At 38.2% G+C, this 17,918-nt stretch overlaps 1 protein-coding gene across 4 annotated transcripts in view; it reads right to left on the bottom strand.

The window, feature by feature from the left end:
- Positions 1-17,918, bottom strand: part of ralgapa2 (Ral GTPase activating protein catalytic subunit alpha 2) — a 328,019-nt gene that overhangs the window by 115,470 nt on the left and 194,631 nt on the right. For all 4 annotated transcript variants that reach the window (XM_055638986.1, XM_055638985.1, XM_055638987.1 and 1 more), the window contains 2 exons: positions 11,538-11,696; positions 383-510 (listed from right to left, as the gene is read on the bottom strand). In XM_055638986.1, the coding sequence (XP_055494961.1) occupies positions 383-510; positions 11,538-11,696 (287 nt within the window). The remainder of the gene's footprint in view (positions 1-382; positions 511-11,537; positions 11,697-17,918) is intronic.

The following is a 17,918-nucleotide window of genomic DNA, read 5'->3' as shown; positions in this document are numbered from 1 at the left end:
ATTTCTTTTTTTCCATTAGGAATGCCAGCATCAGATGATTTCCCATTCAAGTCAGCAAACACTGAGAGTCAACAAATGCAAACTTTACACAACCAACAAGCTTCTCTTACACCAGTCCCCTTCTGAGAACCATCACTGGTTCAAGGTATTGCCATCAAACTACATGATTCTACATATGCCATAATTAAAGGGTGATTTATTAAGTCCAAAATCTATACAAGTCCCAACGGAGCAGTTCATATATAATGAACCAATAAACAGCCACATATTAATCATCATCATATTGACAGGAACATGACCTTACTTGATCAATAAATTTATGGAAATCAAAACAAACCTTAAAAGTAGTCCACACATCATTGTCTGAGCAGAAAAAGGATACAAGCTCTGGTAAAGGGGTATGAGACACTTCACAGCTCGGCTTGCATTGATGCCTGTCGCACGAACGAGACTTGGCAGAAGCTTTTCATTTACAATGGCTCCATCAAAGAGGGGACCAAAAAATGGGACCTGAAACAGATCAAGCACCTTTATGGTTAAGGGATTCCACGTTGTTAATCACTAGATGCAGAAAATTTATTAAATATTTAAATGTTTACACAAAAGATGTTTACACTAAAAGCTTACACAAAAATTAACTCGACATTGACCTCATTCAATCTATACAAAATCTTCTACACAGACCATGCTAATATACAATTAGTAACTTTTGTTAAGTAAATATTATATAACAGCTGAACATCATCTTAAGCAATGAGGTCTTATCCCTCATTTCAAGGATGCTCTCTTCCACAGGTTTGGGAAGGTTTTTGAAACCACATATCAGGCAGCAGAAGCTACAAGTATATTCTTATAGGTCAGCTGCTTGCTGGCTTTAATATTAACCCAACCCTCACGCCAAAAGGTGTTAATGTGATGTTAAATGTTCTGTGGATGCCTTCACTTTTATGGAGGCAAGTTTCAGTGCTGCATAGCTTTTAATTACAATTAAAATCAGGCTGCCTGCAGTGAAAAGGAGACGAGATGCCAGTTTCAGAAGATGCTGCCATTGCCGGCACTCTTCGCAATCAGAAGGAGTAGGGATCCTCTCCACCTGTCCCTCAATCAAGCTTTTAGCATCTCATCTGAAGATCATGGGCTCCCTGTTTCTCCCAACTTACTGCCTGTCATGCAGAGTCCAATCTCTTTTTGTTATCGAGAGTGCAAGAAACATCCCTGAAATAATTCATGTTGGGAATTGGAAGAATGCAGAAAAAATATTTACCAACAAGTGATACCGTGTATATTTTTGGATCTGCAAGTTGACAAATCACTGGGTGCTATTGAACTACATCCTAGAATCTTATGAGTGGCTATTGAGGAAGTTGATATATTATGGGGTGAAGGCAGGAGAATGGGGTTAGGAGGGAGAGATAGATCTGCCATGATTGAATGGCAGAGTAGACTTGATGGGCCAAATGGCCCAATTCTACTCCTTTCACATGATCTTAATTTTCCAAAAAAAGTCTCCATTTGGGGAAGGTTACAAAAATAACCAATTACATCTAACTCCTTTCCCCCCCCCACAAAAGGTAGGGAAACAGACATCGGGAAACTGCAGAGCAGTAACATTAACTCCTGTCATTGGGAAAATGTTAAGAACTATTATTGATATTATGAAAAATCAAAGTAATTGGATACGTCTAACATGGTTTCAAGAAAGATAAAATTTAAGTAAAATTAATTTAAATAAAAGTTCTGTAAAGTTCAAAATATAGGTAAAATTGAGCTCTACCAGATTTATTGAAGGTATTTTTTTTTAAAATATTTTTTTATTAAAGCATATACAAATCATAACCAAAACAAAATTTGTTTATCAATTACATATTAACACAGCCCTTCTATTTATTTATTTTTTAATAGATTTTTTGAAAGATAGAGCTATAGAAAGAAAAGAGAGAGAAAAAATAAAAAAATAAAATAAATTACCAATAACATAATTTTGGAGATAGGTTCGTAGATTATAAAGTGTAATTATTCATCCAATCCTGGATTCAAGTTTCAGTCAAGCTTCTGTGCTGGACCAATTTACCCTTTCAGAAAATCAATTAAAGGAGACCATATTCTAGCAAACAATTCTGGTTTGTCAATTAAGACAAGTCTAATTTTTTCCAAGTGTAAGGTCTCAGACATCTCCATAATCCACATTTTAATTGTGGGGGTTGTTGGTTTTTTTATTGAAGGTATTTAATGACATATTACGTCAAGAGGTATTGAGATTAAAAAAATGAAAGCTTATGGTGCAGGAGGTTACCATAATGGCGTGGAAAGAAGGTTGGCTGGCAAGTCTTTTTATGGTTGGCCAGATGTAACAATGGAATGGTGCTGGGTTCAACATTTACAATTTGTTAAAAGGCATTGAAAGAATGGTTCTAAATTTGCTAATGTAACAAAGGTTGGTAGGAAGGCATAAAACACAAAGTGGTGGAGTAACATAGAGGGCCATTGAAGTGTCGCCTTGTATATGTTCCCCAGAGATGCTGCCTGACCTGTTGAGTTACTCCAGCACTTTGTGTCTCTTTCTGGTAACCAGCATCAACAGTTCCTTGTGTCTCCCAGGTAGGAAAGTAATTTGTGAAGAGGATACATGAAGAGTCCTCGGGGATGTAAACGGTAAAATTCTGGCAAAGAGAGTAAAATATTAAATTGTTCATTTTGTCAAGGAAACTAAAAGGGAATCAGAGTGCCTAGATGAAAAATTCTGAGGTGCAAAAAGATCTGGATATGCGACCATGATTTGCAAAAGGCTGCAGTGCAGGTAAACCAAGTAATTATCAAAACTAATATAAAGTTTTCTTTCATTGTGAAAGGATTCAATACAAAAATAAGGAGGATATACTTCAAAGATAGGCACAAAAGTTATACTTTAGTTCAGCATTGATGAGACGGTATTTGGTGCACTGTGTACAATATCGGGGTTCTTAGTTAATAATGTTAACATGTTAGAAAAAGTTCAGAGGTAGACTAATACTTGTAAAGGACAGTTGCCTTAAGAAGAATAGTTGGACAGTCGAGGACTGTATTCACTGGAGTTTAAAAGAGTGAGAGGTAGCTTAATTTATACATATCACATTTTGAGGGGTTTTAACAAGTTGGATGTTTCCACTTGTGAAAAATCATGGGGTTATAGGGTAAAAATAAGAGGTCAACCATTTAAGATAGCAATGACAATTATTATTTTTCTTTGAGAGTTAAGGGCCTTTGGAACTCTCTTCCATAAAAGGCAGTGGAAACAAAGTCTGGGACTGTTTCTGTGCTGTGCTATTCTTGTTTCGATATATTCTTTAAGGTAAATAGAAACCCAATAAGCAAATGAATGAAAGGTTGTCAAAGGTTCACAGGGATGCAGTTAAAGCCATGATGTATTAAACAGCTTTACTCTCTGCTTACCTGGATGATTGCAGGTTCAATGATAGCCAAAATATTGACTACAATCCAGGATAACAAAGCATGTTTGAGTGGTATACCATCTAACACTCTTAACTTTAATTCTTTCTATCATTTTACTGTGGTCGCAGAAAGCGCCATCCATAAAATCACTGCAGACACTTGCCAAGACTACTTTACTTCCAAAACTCCAAAGGCCACTCCTATATCCCTAAAGTCTAAAGCACCATTTAAAGTATTGTGTTCAGTTTGGTCGCCATGTTATAGGAAAGCTGGAAAGGGTGCAGAGATGAGTTACAAGGATGTTGCCAGGACCGGAGGACCTGAGCTGTAGGGAGAGGTTGAGCAGGCTAGGGCTCTATTCCTTGGAGCGCAGGAGGATGAGGGGGTAACTTATAGAGGTGTATAAAATCATGAGAGGAATAGATAAGGGTAGACACACAGTCTCTTGTCCAGAGTAGGAAAATCAAGAACCCGAGAACATAGGTTTAAGGTGAGGGGAGGGAAAGATTTAATACGAATCAGAGGGATAACCTTTTCACACAAAGAGTGGTGTGGATGTATGGAACAAGCTGCCAGAGGAGGTAGTTGAGGGAAGTGCCACCTTTAAGGGCAATACATTCAGGCCAGCAAAGGCTGCATTTCATAGCAAGAACAATAAATTGTTCAGCTTTCTTTTAACATTACTATTTTGCTTGCTGGTCCTTGAACGATTCTATCTGTAATGACTGTTTTGTAGTAAACTGATGAAAACCTCTCAGGTCAAAATGTGGTTGACCTGAACTTGAAGGTCATATGTGCTTGAGATGTTTAAGTCATAGGGATTTCTTAGACCTTTTGAATGTGATACAACATCCAGTGATGATGACCCCATAAGGAGCAGGATTTTACTGTAATGCCAAATTAGTTTTGGAAGGCACTTGTTGAGCTCTACTAAGCAGTTTATACACAGAGTTCTACAGAGAGATACCACATTATCCATCCATCCTATACTCACAACATATTAAATAGTTTAACAGCTGGGGAGGGGACTCTCAGCTCGGGGAATTCTAATCTGATCCAGGCAATACAAATGACTCATTGTCTGATGCCATAACTACCCGTTTCAAAATGGTGGTGTCACATTTTAAAACAAATGATTTTAAGATTGTGACATGATTGTCCAATACTTTCCTTGGTTTTCTACAATTACAGCATGAGGAAGCTGCGCTATTTCAATTGAATGTTTTCTGGAGGGTAAGCACCAAAGCAGTGGATGCACAATTCACGGAAAACAAAATTAAAACTAATGTAGAGGACCATGATAGAAGTATCCATGCATCTGGGAACATTTGTTGCATTGAATTTATTTAACATACATATTTTGCAGCACACATCTCTGACTTCAGGTTCCAATTCACATCATAGGAAAGAAGTGAAGCGAGGGAAAATGTGGGATTTTACAAGAACCAGCAATTCCTGCCACTGTTGCTTTGTTTGGCATGGCATCTGCAAAACTCCGGGGAAAAAAAGTCTATATAATGCAAGGAGAGTCTACTGACAATTATCAGTATTTCAAACCACAATTTTTTCCATCTGGACATGGACTTATTGAACAAATAAATGCCACTTATTATTCTCCTGTCATGCAATTACTACCGGATGACTGAGACAGTCATTGAATAAGCAGACAAAAGGAATTAAAAGAAACTCTTGCGCTCAGGGAATTCCTCTAATTAGAGTTGGCAGCAAATTTCAACAGGAATTTCATTTTATTTAACATCTGCATCTGACAGCTGTCTTTCCAAGCCATTCACATCAACATAATGCAGGTTGAATATCTTGACTGAAACTAGGAAATTCTGATCAAATTAAAAAGTGCGGTAAAATAAAACAAACGCACATTTTGACTTCCTTTCAGGCTGTTTCACAGTTTCAACAAGTTCATAACAATAGTTGTAAGGGAGTATCTAAGGTATCAGCTTATCCTCAGACTCCCTTATGAATACCGTACAGTGGAACATCAACTGAATTGCAGCACAGCAAAAGAGTGCTCAGGAGCAGTTCTTTCCAGTTGATATCACAGAATCTAAGGTCACATTTTGAATGGAACAAAACAAAATCTGTGCACGCATCTATTCTCACTTCTTATATACGAGGCTGCATGGTCTATTTTTTGCCTTGAATAGGTTTGAGCCCAGGTCCTTTATACCACACAATGAGAAGCCCACTTGTCAATTATATACAGCACTATTTGCCCCTGATCTTTGGGGATTGTGTGGCACATTATCATCTTAATAAATGTATACCAGTTATAAATTACAAAATAATCTTACATCAATTAAAAATGAACATATCAAATTGGAAATTAAATTCACCGAATGCAAATAATTACCACATGATATTTTGCAGGTTTATCTAAAAAAACTCCCTGCCTTTTGGACATAAGGTAATATCATTTTTTTTTCTTCAGAGATGCAGGTTTCTACCCCCCGAATGGGCTTATCTAAACATCATCAACTTAGAGTTGCTACACTGCTATTTTATCTTTATTTGAGGAACAGAAGGACATGTTCCTTTCTTATACATTGTACAGAAGGATTTTTTTTGCATATAACTTCTGGAGCATGGTCATTTTAGGTAGAAGTCCAACAATGTTGACCAAATGGGTCTATGTATGCATTAACCCGATACCAAATGGCTGAGCATTAATTTCACTTCACTAACTGCAGACTAAATGGCATTGTGTCCAGGGGAACCCATAGTATGTCCCTTGTGGCATATGTAGTGAACTAAGCTTGTACAATGTTCTTGGCCCCATTCTGTGAGCAGCCTTTGTGGTTATTGTTTTCAGTGTCCTCCATACATCTGTGACGCGTGTTGTATTGGCAGACTTTCTATTCTTCTTGAAAAAGGTTTTGTTTGAGGAAGGATTGTGTTGCAGTTCATGATAATTGCATCACTTAATTAATGAAGACAAAAAAAATGTGCAAATCAATGCATGGTTGCCAAGTACTGAATAATGACAATAAAGGCAGACATTAGTAACAAGAGTAAAAGCCATTTTTATCGGAAAACTCTTCTGATGTTAATATGCCTAATTTTAAAAAGACATTTCACTTTATCATTTGTCTATGCACATCTTACATGTCAACAAACACCAGTTAAACAAATAAGCAGCATGTTTGAAACTCTGTCCACAGCTATGCCTGTTTCCATGGATTCCGTAACTTAATAAAGGAAACCATTTGATTACGAAATACAATTTAATGATGGAGATGATGAAGCTCACAAAAAAAACGGATGTATGATTCTTTCACAGTATGTGTTATTCTTAACCATTCTCTTCCTTTCATCTTGGTGTCAGCCGAGAGAATAAATCTTTTGACACTCAAGGATAAATGCTTGTGGAAACTCAGTAGAGAATGACATTTTCTTCCTTACGATGTGTGTACAAAAAGCTCGTTTCATGCCTTGTCTGGTAATCTTATGACCTCCACATCTAAGTGGTCTTGATTTGAATAACCCATTAGAGGAAAAAAAATCATTTTTTGGAAAAAAGACCTGACATTATGACATTAAACTCATTACATCTTAGAGTGCTGAAAACATATTTTGTTCAACTACTTGAAGGAAGTGCATACGTTGATGGAACATTATTCAGGGTCTCTTACACGACTAGAGGTTTCCCTTATTCTTTGTATCCAATTTAAATGAAGATCCACCTTGGAATTTACATAGTTCGCCTTAAATTGGTGATAGAGGCAAAATAATTAGTATATTGTTCTTCAAGAGAATATTTTAGCAATTCACGAGATACAGGTATTATGGATTACAGATACAGGTATTATGGCACCAAATGCAATATCTAAGCGCTAACTTTTAAAATGTTACCTTACTGGTCATCACAATTGACTATTTTGCATTTATAACGGGACCATGCTGTGCCCTAAAGAATCATTTTGCTCAGTAGTCTAGAGGGGAAAGCATTAAAGAAAATTTGCTATATCCATTACTCGAAATTGCATGGGCTTTTATTACCAAAGACTAAGATGGTTCCGAACAATTCATTTTCACATTTCTCTATATAGGAAACGTCATTGTTATGGAGTCCAATGAAGTTCCACCATAATTGGTGACCCTCGGCACAATTTGATTGGACTTTACTTGCTTTTACTTTTTGTTATTCACTTAAAATGTATCTGTACACTGTGAATGGCTCGATTGCAATCATGCATTGTCTTTCTACTGACTCGTTAGCACGCAACAAAAGTTTTTCACTATACCTCGGTACACGTAACAATAAACTAAACAGAACTGAACTGAAGTTACTAGCATTGATATAAGGTTGATTGAATGGCAGAAAGCAAAGAATAGGAATAAAGGGTGCGAGTGACTAGTGGTGTTCCGCAGGGGTCAGTGTTGGAACCCTTACTCTTCACATTGTATATCAATGATTCGGATGATGGTAGTGATGGCTTTGAAGCCAAGTTTGCAGATGATATGAAGATACGTGGAGGGTAGATGCAGCAAAAGGAACACAGCATAGCAAAGTGTGCAGTTATGCACTTTGGTAGTCAGAATAAAGGAGGAGACTATTTTCTAATTGGGGAGAGGATTCAGAAATCAGAGGTACAAAGGGACTTGGAAGGATTCCCAAAAGGTTAATTTGCAAGTTGAATTGGTACTAAGAATATGCTGCCTGATCCGCTGAGTTACTCCAACATTTTGTCTTTTTTATGAAAACGTATTTTTCTTATAAAGCAGTCAAAGAGGTATGTTTTAAGTATTTTATTCTGATATCAGGTAATGTATAGTCAAAGTTCCTACTTTGTCTACAATTTATCAAATGTTTACAGTTCATTCTTTAATCTGGTTCAGATTAATTTAAACTGTGGACCTAACATCAAATTAGTCTGAAAAAGGGTTTTGACCCACAATGTTGCCTATTTCCTTTGCTCCATAGATGCTGCCTCACCCGCTGAGTTTCTCTGGCATTTTTGTCTACCATCAAAATAGTACATCCTTATTGTGAAATAATACAAAGAGCTTGTTATAATACTGACAGGTAGCATCATTGTAAAACAGCAGTGTATCATTCACTGGCATCTATAGCTGAATATTTTCTGTGAAGAAAAAATATTGTTTCATCTATGACAGAAAGTTGCTAGGTGAGAAAGAATTAATACACGCATGATGGTTCATTGAAAAAGGCCTAAACTGTCAACTGTTGATATATAATCCCTGCCATTGGACTGATCTGGTGACGATACAACTCTGCTGAATATAATAGAAAGAGATCAGGTCTTGAAAACTGATGTGTGCTGAGTCCAAACCTCTGACTTCCCTACTCACAGTGAACGAGTATCTTCACAAGGTTACACAGAAAAGCTGGAGAAACTCAGCGGGTGCAGCAGCATCTATGGAGCGAAGGAAATAGGCAACGTTTCGGGCCGAAACCCTTCTTCAGACGGGTCTTGCCTAAATATCGCTTTCCCAAAGCCAATCAGGGACAGATACAAAATCTGGCCTTATCAATGGACACATCCATCCTGAGAAATGAATGTTATTTTTTTTTTAATGTTAATTGCTGCTTCTTTAAGTTACAAGCAACTTTTCAGCTCCAAGGATGGTCAAGGGAAAATTAACCAGTTTTGCTTTAACTTAAGCAACATCTTTGGAATCCCATACAAACACGAACTACGCTGAAGGGATATTCAGAAAGCTAGTGCAAAAAATGTGGACAAATTATAAGATGTGTTTGTTTTTAATAAAAAGGAATAAACATATTCAAAATGAAATTAAGGTTCAGCTCAATTGTTTTGTTGGCCTAGGACTTGTTCAGGAGTTCAGTGGCAGAGCAAACTGTTAAGTCTTCCCATCCATTAGTGGCTGCATCTTCCAAATACATAGGATATCGATAGAGGTCCCAGACACTGCTGTTCAAACATCTACGCAGCAATTGCATTTTGTATCACTGGCACGAACCACTAAAATTCAGCTGCTGTTAGTTTAACAATAGTATTGAAAGCTCAACGCCGGCTTACTTTTCAGGATATCCATTATCATTGACACAGTCAGAATCAATAGCAATAACGTATCAGTTATGGAAAGAGGGAATAGGGAGTATATGAAACGATGAACTGCTGCAAATCTATCACCTTTTCATACGCCAATTGAAAACAGATCCTGTTAGGTGGCTGTGTTAAATTACTAATAGCCACATGGCTATAACTGCAGGGAAGCTTGTTACATTTAATTGCTTAGATAGTTGTGATACGAGTAAACATTTGGTGCAAATTTATATTTAAATTTGAGCATATGAATATTTATAAATCTCAAATTAATTTTTAATCTTATTTAAGTCAATTACTTTCAAAATTCCCACAAATCAGCTTTGCCACAAATTCTTTTTATAAACTTGCATCACTTCAATTCTTATATTAAATTCCTCTAATTTTATTCATTATTTGTGCAGACTCAATTTTTCTCCTCCATGATTATTTCTAAAATATTTCCCACCAATAAAGGGGGGCTGCACAGTGGAGCAGGGAGCAGCACGGTGGCCCAGCAGTAGAGTTGCTGCCTTACAGCGATAGAGGTCCAGGTTCAATCCTGAATATGGGTGCTGTCTGAACAGAGTTTGTATGGTCTTAATATTTTAGTTTAGTATAGAGATACAGGGGATCGGGGGTGCCGTCCTGTGTGGTATGGCTGCCCAGCCTGCAGCTGTTCGTTTTTCACTCTTTTTTATTTATTTATTTGAGTTTTAGTGTTTTGTTTTTGGAGTTCAAGTCTTTTTTTTGTGGGGGGTGGGAGGGGAGGGGGAAACTACTTTACAGGGTCCCTACCTGGTCGGAGAGGCAGCTTTTCTCCGGGCCTGGAGCGGGCCTGGAGCGGCGTTTCCCGAGGGGACCGCCCAGTACCTCGGCTTCGGCGGCACAGCACTGGAGCGCTATTGCGGAGCTGGCGATGCCTTGCCCGGGTCGCCGTGCAGGAGCTCCGGTGAGCTGAAGACCGCCGTTGATACATTGTGGAGCTGCGGGACTATGGAGCAGCCAGCTACGGCGCTGAACTTTTCATCGGGAGCCCGGGATCTCTTGCCGAGATCGCCAGTGGTGGAGCTCCATCCAGCGCGGCCTTGTTGGCTTCGGAAGCCGCGGTCTACGGTAAGGGAAGCGGCCGTTCCAGGGTTCCCATGCCGCTGAGAGGATTCTCCCGACGCCGGAGCACAATCACCCGGCGAGAACGGCCTGGAACATCGGGCCTCCGTAAAGGCGACTGTGGAGGCCTCAATAGGCCCGACTATGGGTGGACATGAGATGGGGACTGGACATTGTGCCTTCCCTCATAATGGGAACCATTGTGGGGGGATGTTTTTTATGTTTAAATCTCTTATTAATGTTATGTCTGTATTCTTTCTTTATGTGCTGCATTGGCAAAAAGCATTTCACTACACCTATGTGACCAATAAAATAACCTTTGAACCTATAACCTTTGAACCTTTCTTCCTATGACTACCTGGGTTTCCTCCCACATTCCAAAGACGTGCAGGCTTGTAGGTTAATTGGCTTCTGAAACTTATACCTAGTGTGTAGGTTTAAACTAGTGTAGGGGTGATCGCTGGTCGGCACAGACTCGATGAGCCGAAAGACCCGTTTCCATGCTGTATCTCTATACTAAACTAAAATATTATTAAATTAAAATATTATATTAAATGGCTGAATAGAGACAGAGTAAATACAGGAGAGGTGAGAAACTCTATTATATTTTTAAGCGTGGAACATCCTAGTTGAAAAGATATATTCAAGCAGTTTCGGAAAAATATCTGGAAAATAAACTAAATATGGCCTGGCTATAGAAGGATTAAGTTATAAACTCTGAGAACTATTGCAAGTCCAAAGGGTCAACAGTTATCTTATGAAATGAAATGCTTCCATGACATTACCACAGCAAAGGCTTTTGATTCTGTGCCATTCCCCACTTCATGGAACAATGCACTCAATAAAATGTAACTTTTACTTGTAAATTCATCAGGAAACTTCCTGCCAAAATAAAACTGCTTGGTGTTTAAAATAAAACTTTTATGGTATACAGCAGCTTTCAGCAAATTAGAATGAAATTGTACTTACTTCTGGTTTCTTTAAAATTTGAATGTAGAACATGCAATTTTTCATAGGATAGATGACGATTAAGACATCACCAAAATCCGTAGGAATGATTCCCCTGCGATAGTCCCTTGTGTGCTCTGACCATATGATGTGAACCTCGTCATTTCCCAAGTGACGAAGCTGCAATGATAAATTGGCTCTCGATTAATTGTAGTCTAGTGATATTAGTATCTCATTACATGGTCAACATCTAGAAATGTAATTAATTTGCCTCAATGGCTGGAATTGTTGAGGTAGTAAAAGGTGGAAACACTTATCCAATTGATTTGTCTTAGTTAGTTTGGTAGGTTTGGATAAAATAGCAATTGTAGAAGAATGCATTTAGAAAATAATTAGCATTCTATTTTCCTATTTGCAAACCATTGTAGTAATTCTTTTGTAAATTTGCAGAGCTGAGCTCAGGACATTGTATTGGACATGCAAGTCATAGCATCATAGTGATACAGTGTGGAAACATGTCCTTTGGCCCAACACTCACACCGGCCAACGTTTCCCAGCTACACCAGTCCCACCTGTCTGCATTTGGTCCAAATCTCTCCAAACTTGTCCTATCCTTGTCCCTGTCTAACTATTTCTTAAACCTTGGGATAGTCCCAGCCTCAACTACCTCCGCTGGCAGCTTAATCCATACACCCACCACCCTTTGTGTGAAAAGGTTACCCCTCAGATTCCCATTAAATCTTTTCCCCTTCACCTTGAACCTATGTCCTCTGGTCCTCGATTCCCCCACTCTTGGCAAAATATTCTGTCCATCTACCCGATTTATTCCTCTCATGAATACTCCTGGGAAACTGAAAATATTTGGTGACAATCCAACCAGACTGCCTGGTCTTGTAGTTAATCAGTTACATTTAGGTAGATATTGATGTACTTTCTGTCCAGAGAAATTGATTTCTTGAAGACTGAGCTTTACAGAGACAGCTAATTGGTTAGGACTGTTGAATCTATAAGTAATTTCTACAAAAGTGACTTATACTTGTATTGACTGACAGTTCAATGCTTTGAGACACCTGATAAGAGAACTCTCGGCTGAAATCGTTCCATATTTTCTCAATTATTTCACTTACAACGAGTGTCCAGATCACTGGATTCTTCGAAATATTTTAAAATCACACACACAGGTCAAGACCCATACTATAATTGGAGAATGTGCTCGAATTCTCAATGTGATTTCTTACTCTGTAATAGGTTCTGATGGGATTCATTCATAGGCTGCCTTCTGCCTTTTATCTGTTAATTAATTTTTTTCAATAAATCCAACGTAGTGTTGCCTAAAATGTAATATGGCTGTTACCTGGAAAAAAAATCAATTCAGATAATTGTAATGATGTGTCCACGATCGCAGGTTACTTGGTGCTCATGTGAGATTATTTGGCGTGCACTCTAATTAACAACTGAACACAACAGTTCTGTGGTGCACGGTTTTTATTTCTCTACTATTGTGCTCATTTTGATACAAACTATGAAAGATTCATGGTGATTTTTAAAGACATAAGTGTACAAAATAACATAACGAGATAAGTGTAGAAAATCTGGTGCTGAGAGCAAGGTTAGTTCCAATAGCAAAAGCATCAAAATAATATTGCCAACTATACCAACTACATTATACAGATACTTTAACATGGATTTAAAGTGACATTCAATGTTCAGACCATTTGCTTCCTCCCCCCCCTTATATTGTTTTAAAAATCACTCCATCAACAAATAATAGTTTATATGCTGGGAGGATGAATCATAAGCAGCAGCCTTGTGACAGGGGCCTAGTGAGACCACACCTGGAGTATTGTGTGCAGTATTGGTCTCCAAATTTGATGAAGGACATTATTGCTATTGAGGGAGTGCAGGGTAGATTCACGAGGTTAATTCCCAGGATGGCGGGACTATCATATGTTGATTGAATGGAACGGCTGGGCTTGTATACTCTGGAATTTAGGATGAGAGGCTATATTACTGAAAGATATAAGATTATTAAGGGATTGGACACGCTAAAGGCATGTTCCCGATGTTGAGGGAGTCCAGAACAAGGGGCCACCGTTTAAGAATAAGGGGTAGGCCATTTAGAACAGAGATGAGGATAAACTTTTTCACACAGAGAGTTGTGAATCTGTGGAATTCTCTGCCTCAGAAGGCAGTGGAGGCCAATTATCTGGATGCTTTCAAGAGAGAGTTAGATAGAGCTCTTAAAGATAGCAGTGTCAGGGGATATGGTGAGAAGGCAGGTACAGGATACTGAATGTGGATGATCAGCCATGATCACAGTGAATGGTGGCGCTGGCTCGAAGGGCCGAATGGCCTACTCCTGCACCTATTGTCTATTTATAGCTAGTGACTTTCCAGAATCCACTGGTTATTAAATTGTGGGCCGGTTACAGCCATCATAATCACCATGATCTTATTTGACATTTCCAGCTCTTAACTATTAGAAAATTATGAAGCAAAATGCTCAATGTTTACTCTCCTTCCAGCCCTGGAATGCTGTGAATGTTGTCATTGCAGAACATCTCCAATTGGCTAGGAGAATTTATATCTCAAAGATAGGCACAAAAAGCTGGATTAACTCAGCGGGTCAGGCAGTATCTCTGGAGAAAAGGAATAGGGGATGTTTCGGGTCGAGACCCATTGCTTTCCTAATAATATTCTCGGAGTAAAAGCCTCTAAATTTACAAGTGTCACAAAACACAAAAAATACCATCTGAAAATATTAATTAATTTCAAAACACATTGTTAGACATTTGCTTCATTGAGATTAGCATTCAGACACACGTTTTTTTTTACTTCCAATAATGGAAATAGATACACTTTAGGATGGTATCACCTTTTAGCCTCACATCATTCACCTTACACTGACCTTCCTTAAAAAAAAAATTACTGACAAGCATTTCTGAATAACACAAAACAGACAGTGAATGGAACGAAATATTTGATTCCGTTGACCAGTGAAAACATCCGAATCCTTGGCTAATTAGACATGTGCCACAGAACTCATTTACTCATGTGGATCATTTTGCAAGCTGTTAGCCGGGTGGCTAACACACCACCAATGACACTGGTCAAGGCATTGCACCCAGCAGCCTGACCTCCTTCGTGCTAATTGCATTAGAAAAGCCAGCTGCCTCGAGAATGGAGTCGTCAATTTGATTGAAAGTTCTTGTTGTCAGTAGGCATGGTGGCCCTGTTATTCAGTCGCTCCGAAGCCTGACCAACCCCTTTGTTTGCACTGCAGTGTGCCCTTCCTCGAAAACTGAGCTTTATTTGTAAATTAACCAAGAAACTTCCTGGAGGAATAGCACAGCCTGGAGATTGATAATGTGTGCCTTTCATTTGCCTCCACTCTTACTGTAACCCTGCCAATTTGCTTTCCTGCTCCAGTCCTGCCTCAGGCTAAAAAAGCCTTGTAAGACATAAGTGCAATTACAGTTTGTGGAGCCAAGTGAATCGTACAAATCCAATAGCACAGCTCTGTCACAGCTTGCAACCTCTGTGCTGCTAAAAATCCAATTTAACAAAGCTAACTAATTTCCACTGCAAGATCACAGGGTTCAGCATGGGGTTGGGGGCACAAAACAAAAATGAGAGCTTACTACTTTTAAACATTTTTCGATAAGCTAAATCACCTCATTAGTTTTTGATGCTCATTTTTTTATTAAAACATTAACTATGATTTGGTGAGATAGAGACAGAGGACTGCAGCATGCTGATGCACAAATTGATTTTCACTTTCATGTATGCTCTGATCAAAAGTTTACAGTAATGATGCCAGATGTTGCAATTCTATGGAAAAGTATGACCCACATTTTAATGAAAGCAATTTTAGTAGAACCTTTATTATATACCTGTACTAGTCATAAAGCTTTAAAGGCAATTACATTCATTCTTACTATTCTTGTGCTCACAGAGACTGATTCAATTGAAACTTGCTATAAGGTATAACATATCCTTCTTTTAACCACCTTTGAAAATTTACTGACACATTACAACCTAAAAATATGATTCAATGTCAAACCTAGTGTTTGAACAAGCAATTAAGTTAAATCCATTTGGATCCTTATCAAAATATATCATATTTAAAAAATATAATCTCCACCTAGCCTGATCAAATTCCATAACCTGTTTTCCTTCAGCACTATTACAGTGGGGCATCTAAAAAATATTATGCCTGATATTATGAAAGCAGAATTATACCTCAAATTGTTCAGCAAGAATCATGGAGAAAATAAAATAAATCACCCCCAAGTGAGCAATTGCTGCCAAAATGTTTGTTCTACCTGTTTACTGCAATGGGATACAAAGTCAACAATAGTGACAGATGGTAAGCATGGATCTAATGTACTCAGAAGTCTGGATTTATGTAGGTGTAGTTGTGTCTGTGCCATTTATAGGCAGGTGGTTGTTGAAAGTAGGAAACATAATTTTCTGAGTGAGATAGGAACAGGTGGGTTTTAAGAGAGGGACAGCCATTTTCCATTTGGAAGTACAGACAAGCAAAGATAGTTTTCACTGTAAAAGCAGAACATAAATGGGAGTGAAATTCTAATGATCGTTTCACATCAGCTGAAATGGATAAAAACAGCAATCACTGCCAAGAGGCTACCGATGTCATAGGTCTTGATGACATACACAGATAAAGAAATTTAGACAAGAGACTGTTCAACACCTGCCTGAGTTTTGATTGTTTACAAAAAATCATTTTCCTATTCCTAAAGAGATGCTGCCTGACCCGATGAGTTATCCCAGCTTTTTGTATCTATCTTCGGTTTAAACCAGCAGTAGGGTCTCGATCCGAGACGTCACCTACTCCTTTTCTCCAGAGATGCTGCCTGACCCGCTGAGTTACACCATCTTTTTGGGTCTATCTTCTGTTGCATCTGTTGTGGGTTGAAAGGCATAACTATCTGCTGTGAAATCACTGTAAGATCACAAAGCGGACATCATATTTGTTATTCAGATGCTATGATATTATTGTATGACTCAAACAACATTTGGACAGGCACACATGGAGGAAAGGTTTAGAGAGATAAGGGACAAATGCAAGCAAGTGGGACTAGCATCGATGGGGACATCTTGGTTGGCACGGACAAGTTGGACCAAAGGGCCTGTTTGACTATGATAATAAATTATCATAAAAGATTGAATTAAATTGTGCACAAGCAATATCAGCAATAAAATGGTGGGTGAAATCTTGCAGACAATTGAATTGAATAATGGATATTCCATTGCATGATTTGAAAATCAGATTTTGTAGCAAAGAAATACACAAAATGCTGAGTACCTCAGCAGGCCAGTGGAAAGGCGACGTTTCTGATCGGAACCCTTCTTTCGACCTGAAAAAGAAGAATGGCTCTGACCCAAAATGTCGCCTATCCATGTTCTCCAGGGATGCTGCCTGGCCTGCTGAGTTACTCCAGCATTTGATGCCTTTCCTTGGTATATTTGCATCTGCAATTCCTCGTTATTAGAATTTGGAATATGTTAAGCCAATCTGTGGTTAAAGAGCAACTCGATGGAATTTCTTTCAGACTTTCCAGGTGAGACAATATTACATATGAACAATGGTCATTCATAAATCTGAATTGCTCAATCAAGTCTCTGGGAACAATTGACAGAGTAGGCAAACTTTCAGCCGGTAGGATTTTTATTCAGCCTTCAAATCAATATTGATGCTGCATCCGAACCTTGAATAATTAAGGAAAGCTGAAATTTTTGCATGAACTGACATAATGTGAGATTCATTTATAAAGTGTTTTAAGCTCAACTGCAGAGATGAACCAATGCACTTCCTAAGCAAAATGATGGTTTGGTTAAATGGTAAAATGATGCAGTAATCCAATGAGCCTCGGGCATGCATTACTTTTTTCTCCACCGACATCTTCATGATAGTTTGGTCAATTACTTTAAAAATTCTGAAGTGAGGGTAGCTTAGGTTACATATCTGGCTAATCTATTAAATGCCAGGTTAGGTTGCTTGACACTACCATTGATTAGACAAATAAGTTTCTTGCTAGATACTAATGATACACGTTTAAAAGAGGAAATATTTGAATTGAGGGTGTGTGTAATGAGAAAGGTATTCAAACAAGATTGCACTGCTTTGATTTATATCTTCGGTTAATCTCTTTTTCCAACATCACCACGTAAAAATCGAAATTGAGATCTGTTCTTAAACTCACATTTCAAAGTCGATATGTTCATGCACAACTGAATGCTAATCAACTTCCAAGAAAATAGTGAGAAACAAAGCATGTCAAGTCCATTTGATTTATGTGCCAGATTTTATTTTGTTTACCAAAATCTCATTTTTGTTGGAAGAAGACGGTTAGCCTCGTTAGAATTACGAACATGTTT

This window comes from Leucoraja erinacea, chromosome 8 (genome assembly GCF_028641065.1).
Source record: "Leucoraja erinacea ecotype New England chromosome 8, Leri_hhj_1, whole genome shotgun sequence".
NCBI classification, from domain to species: domain Eukaryota; kingdom Metazoa; phylum Chordata; class Chondrichthyes; order Rajiformes; family Rajidae; genus Leucoraja; species Leucoraja erinaceus.
Note: the sequence above shows the minus strand (reverse complement) of the source record. Positions and strands in the feature narration are given on the sequence as shown.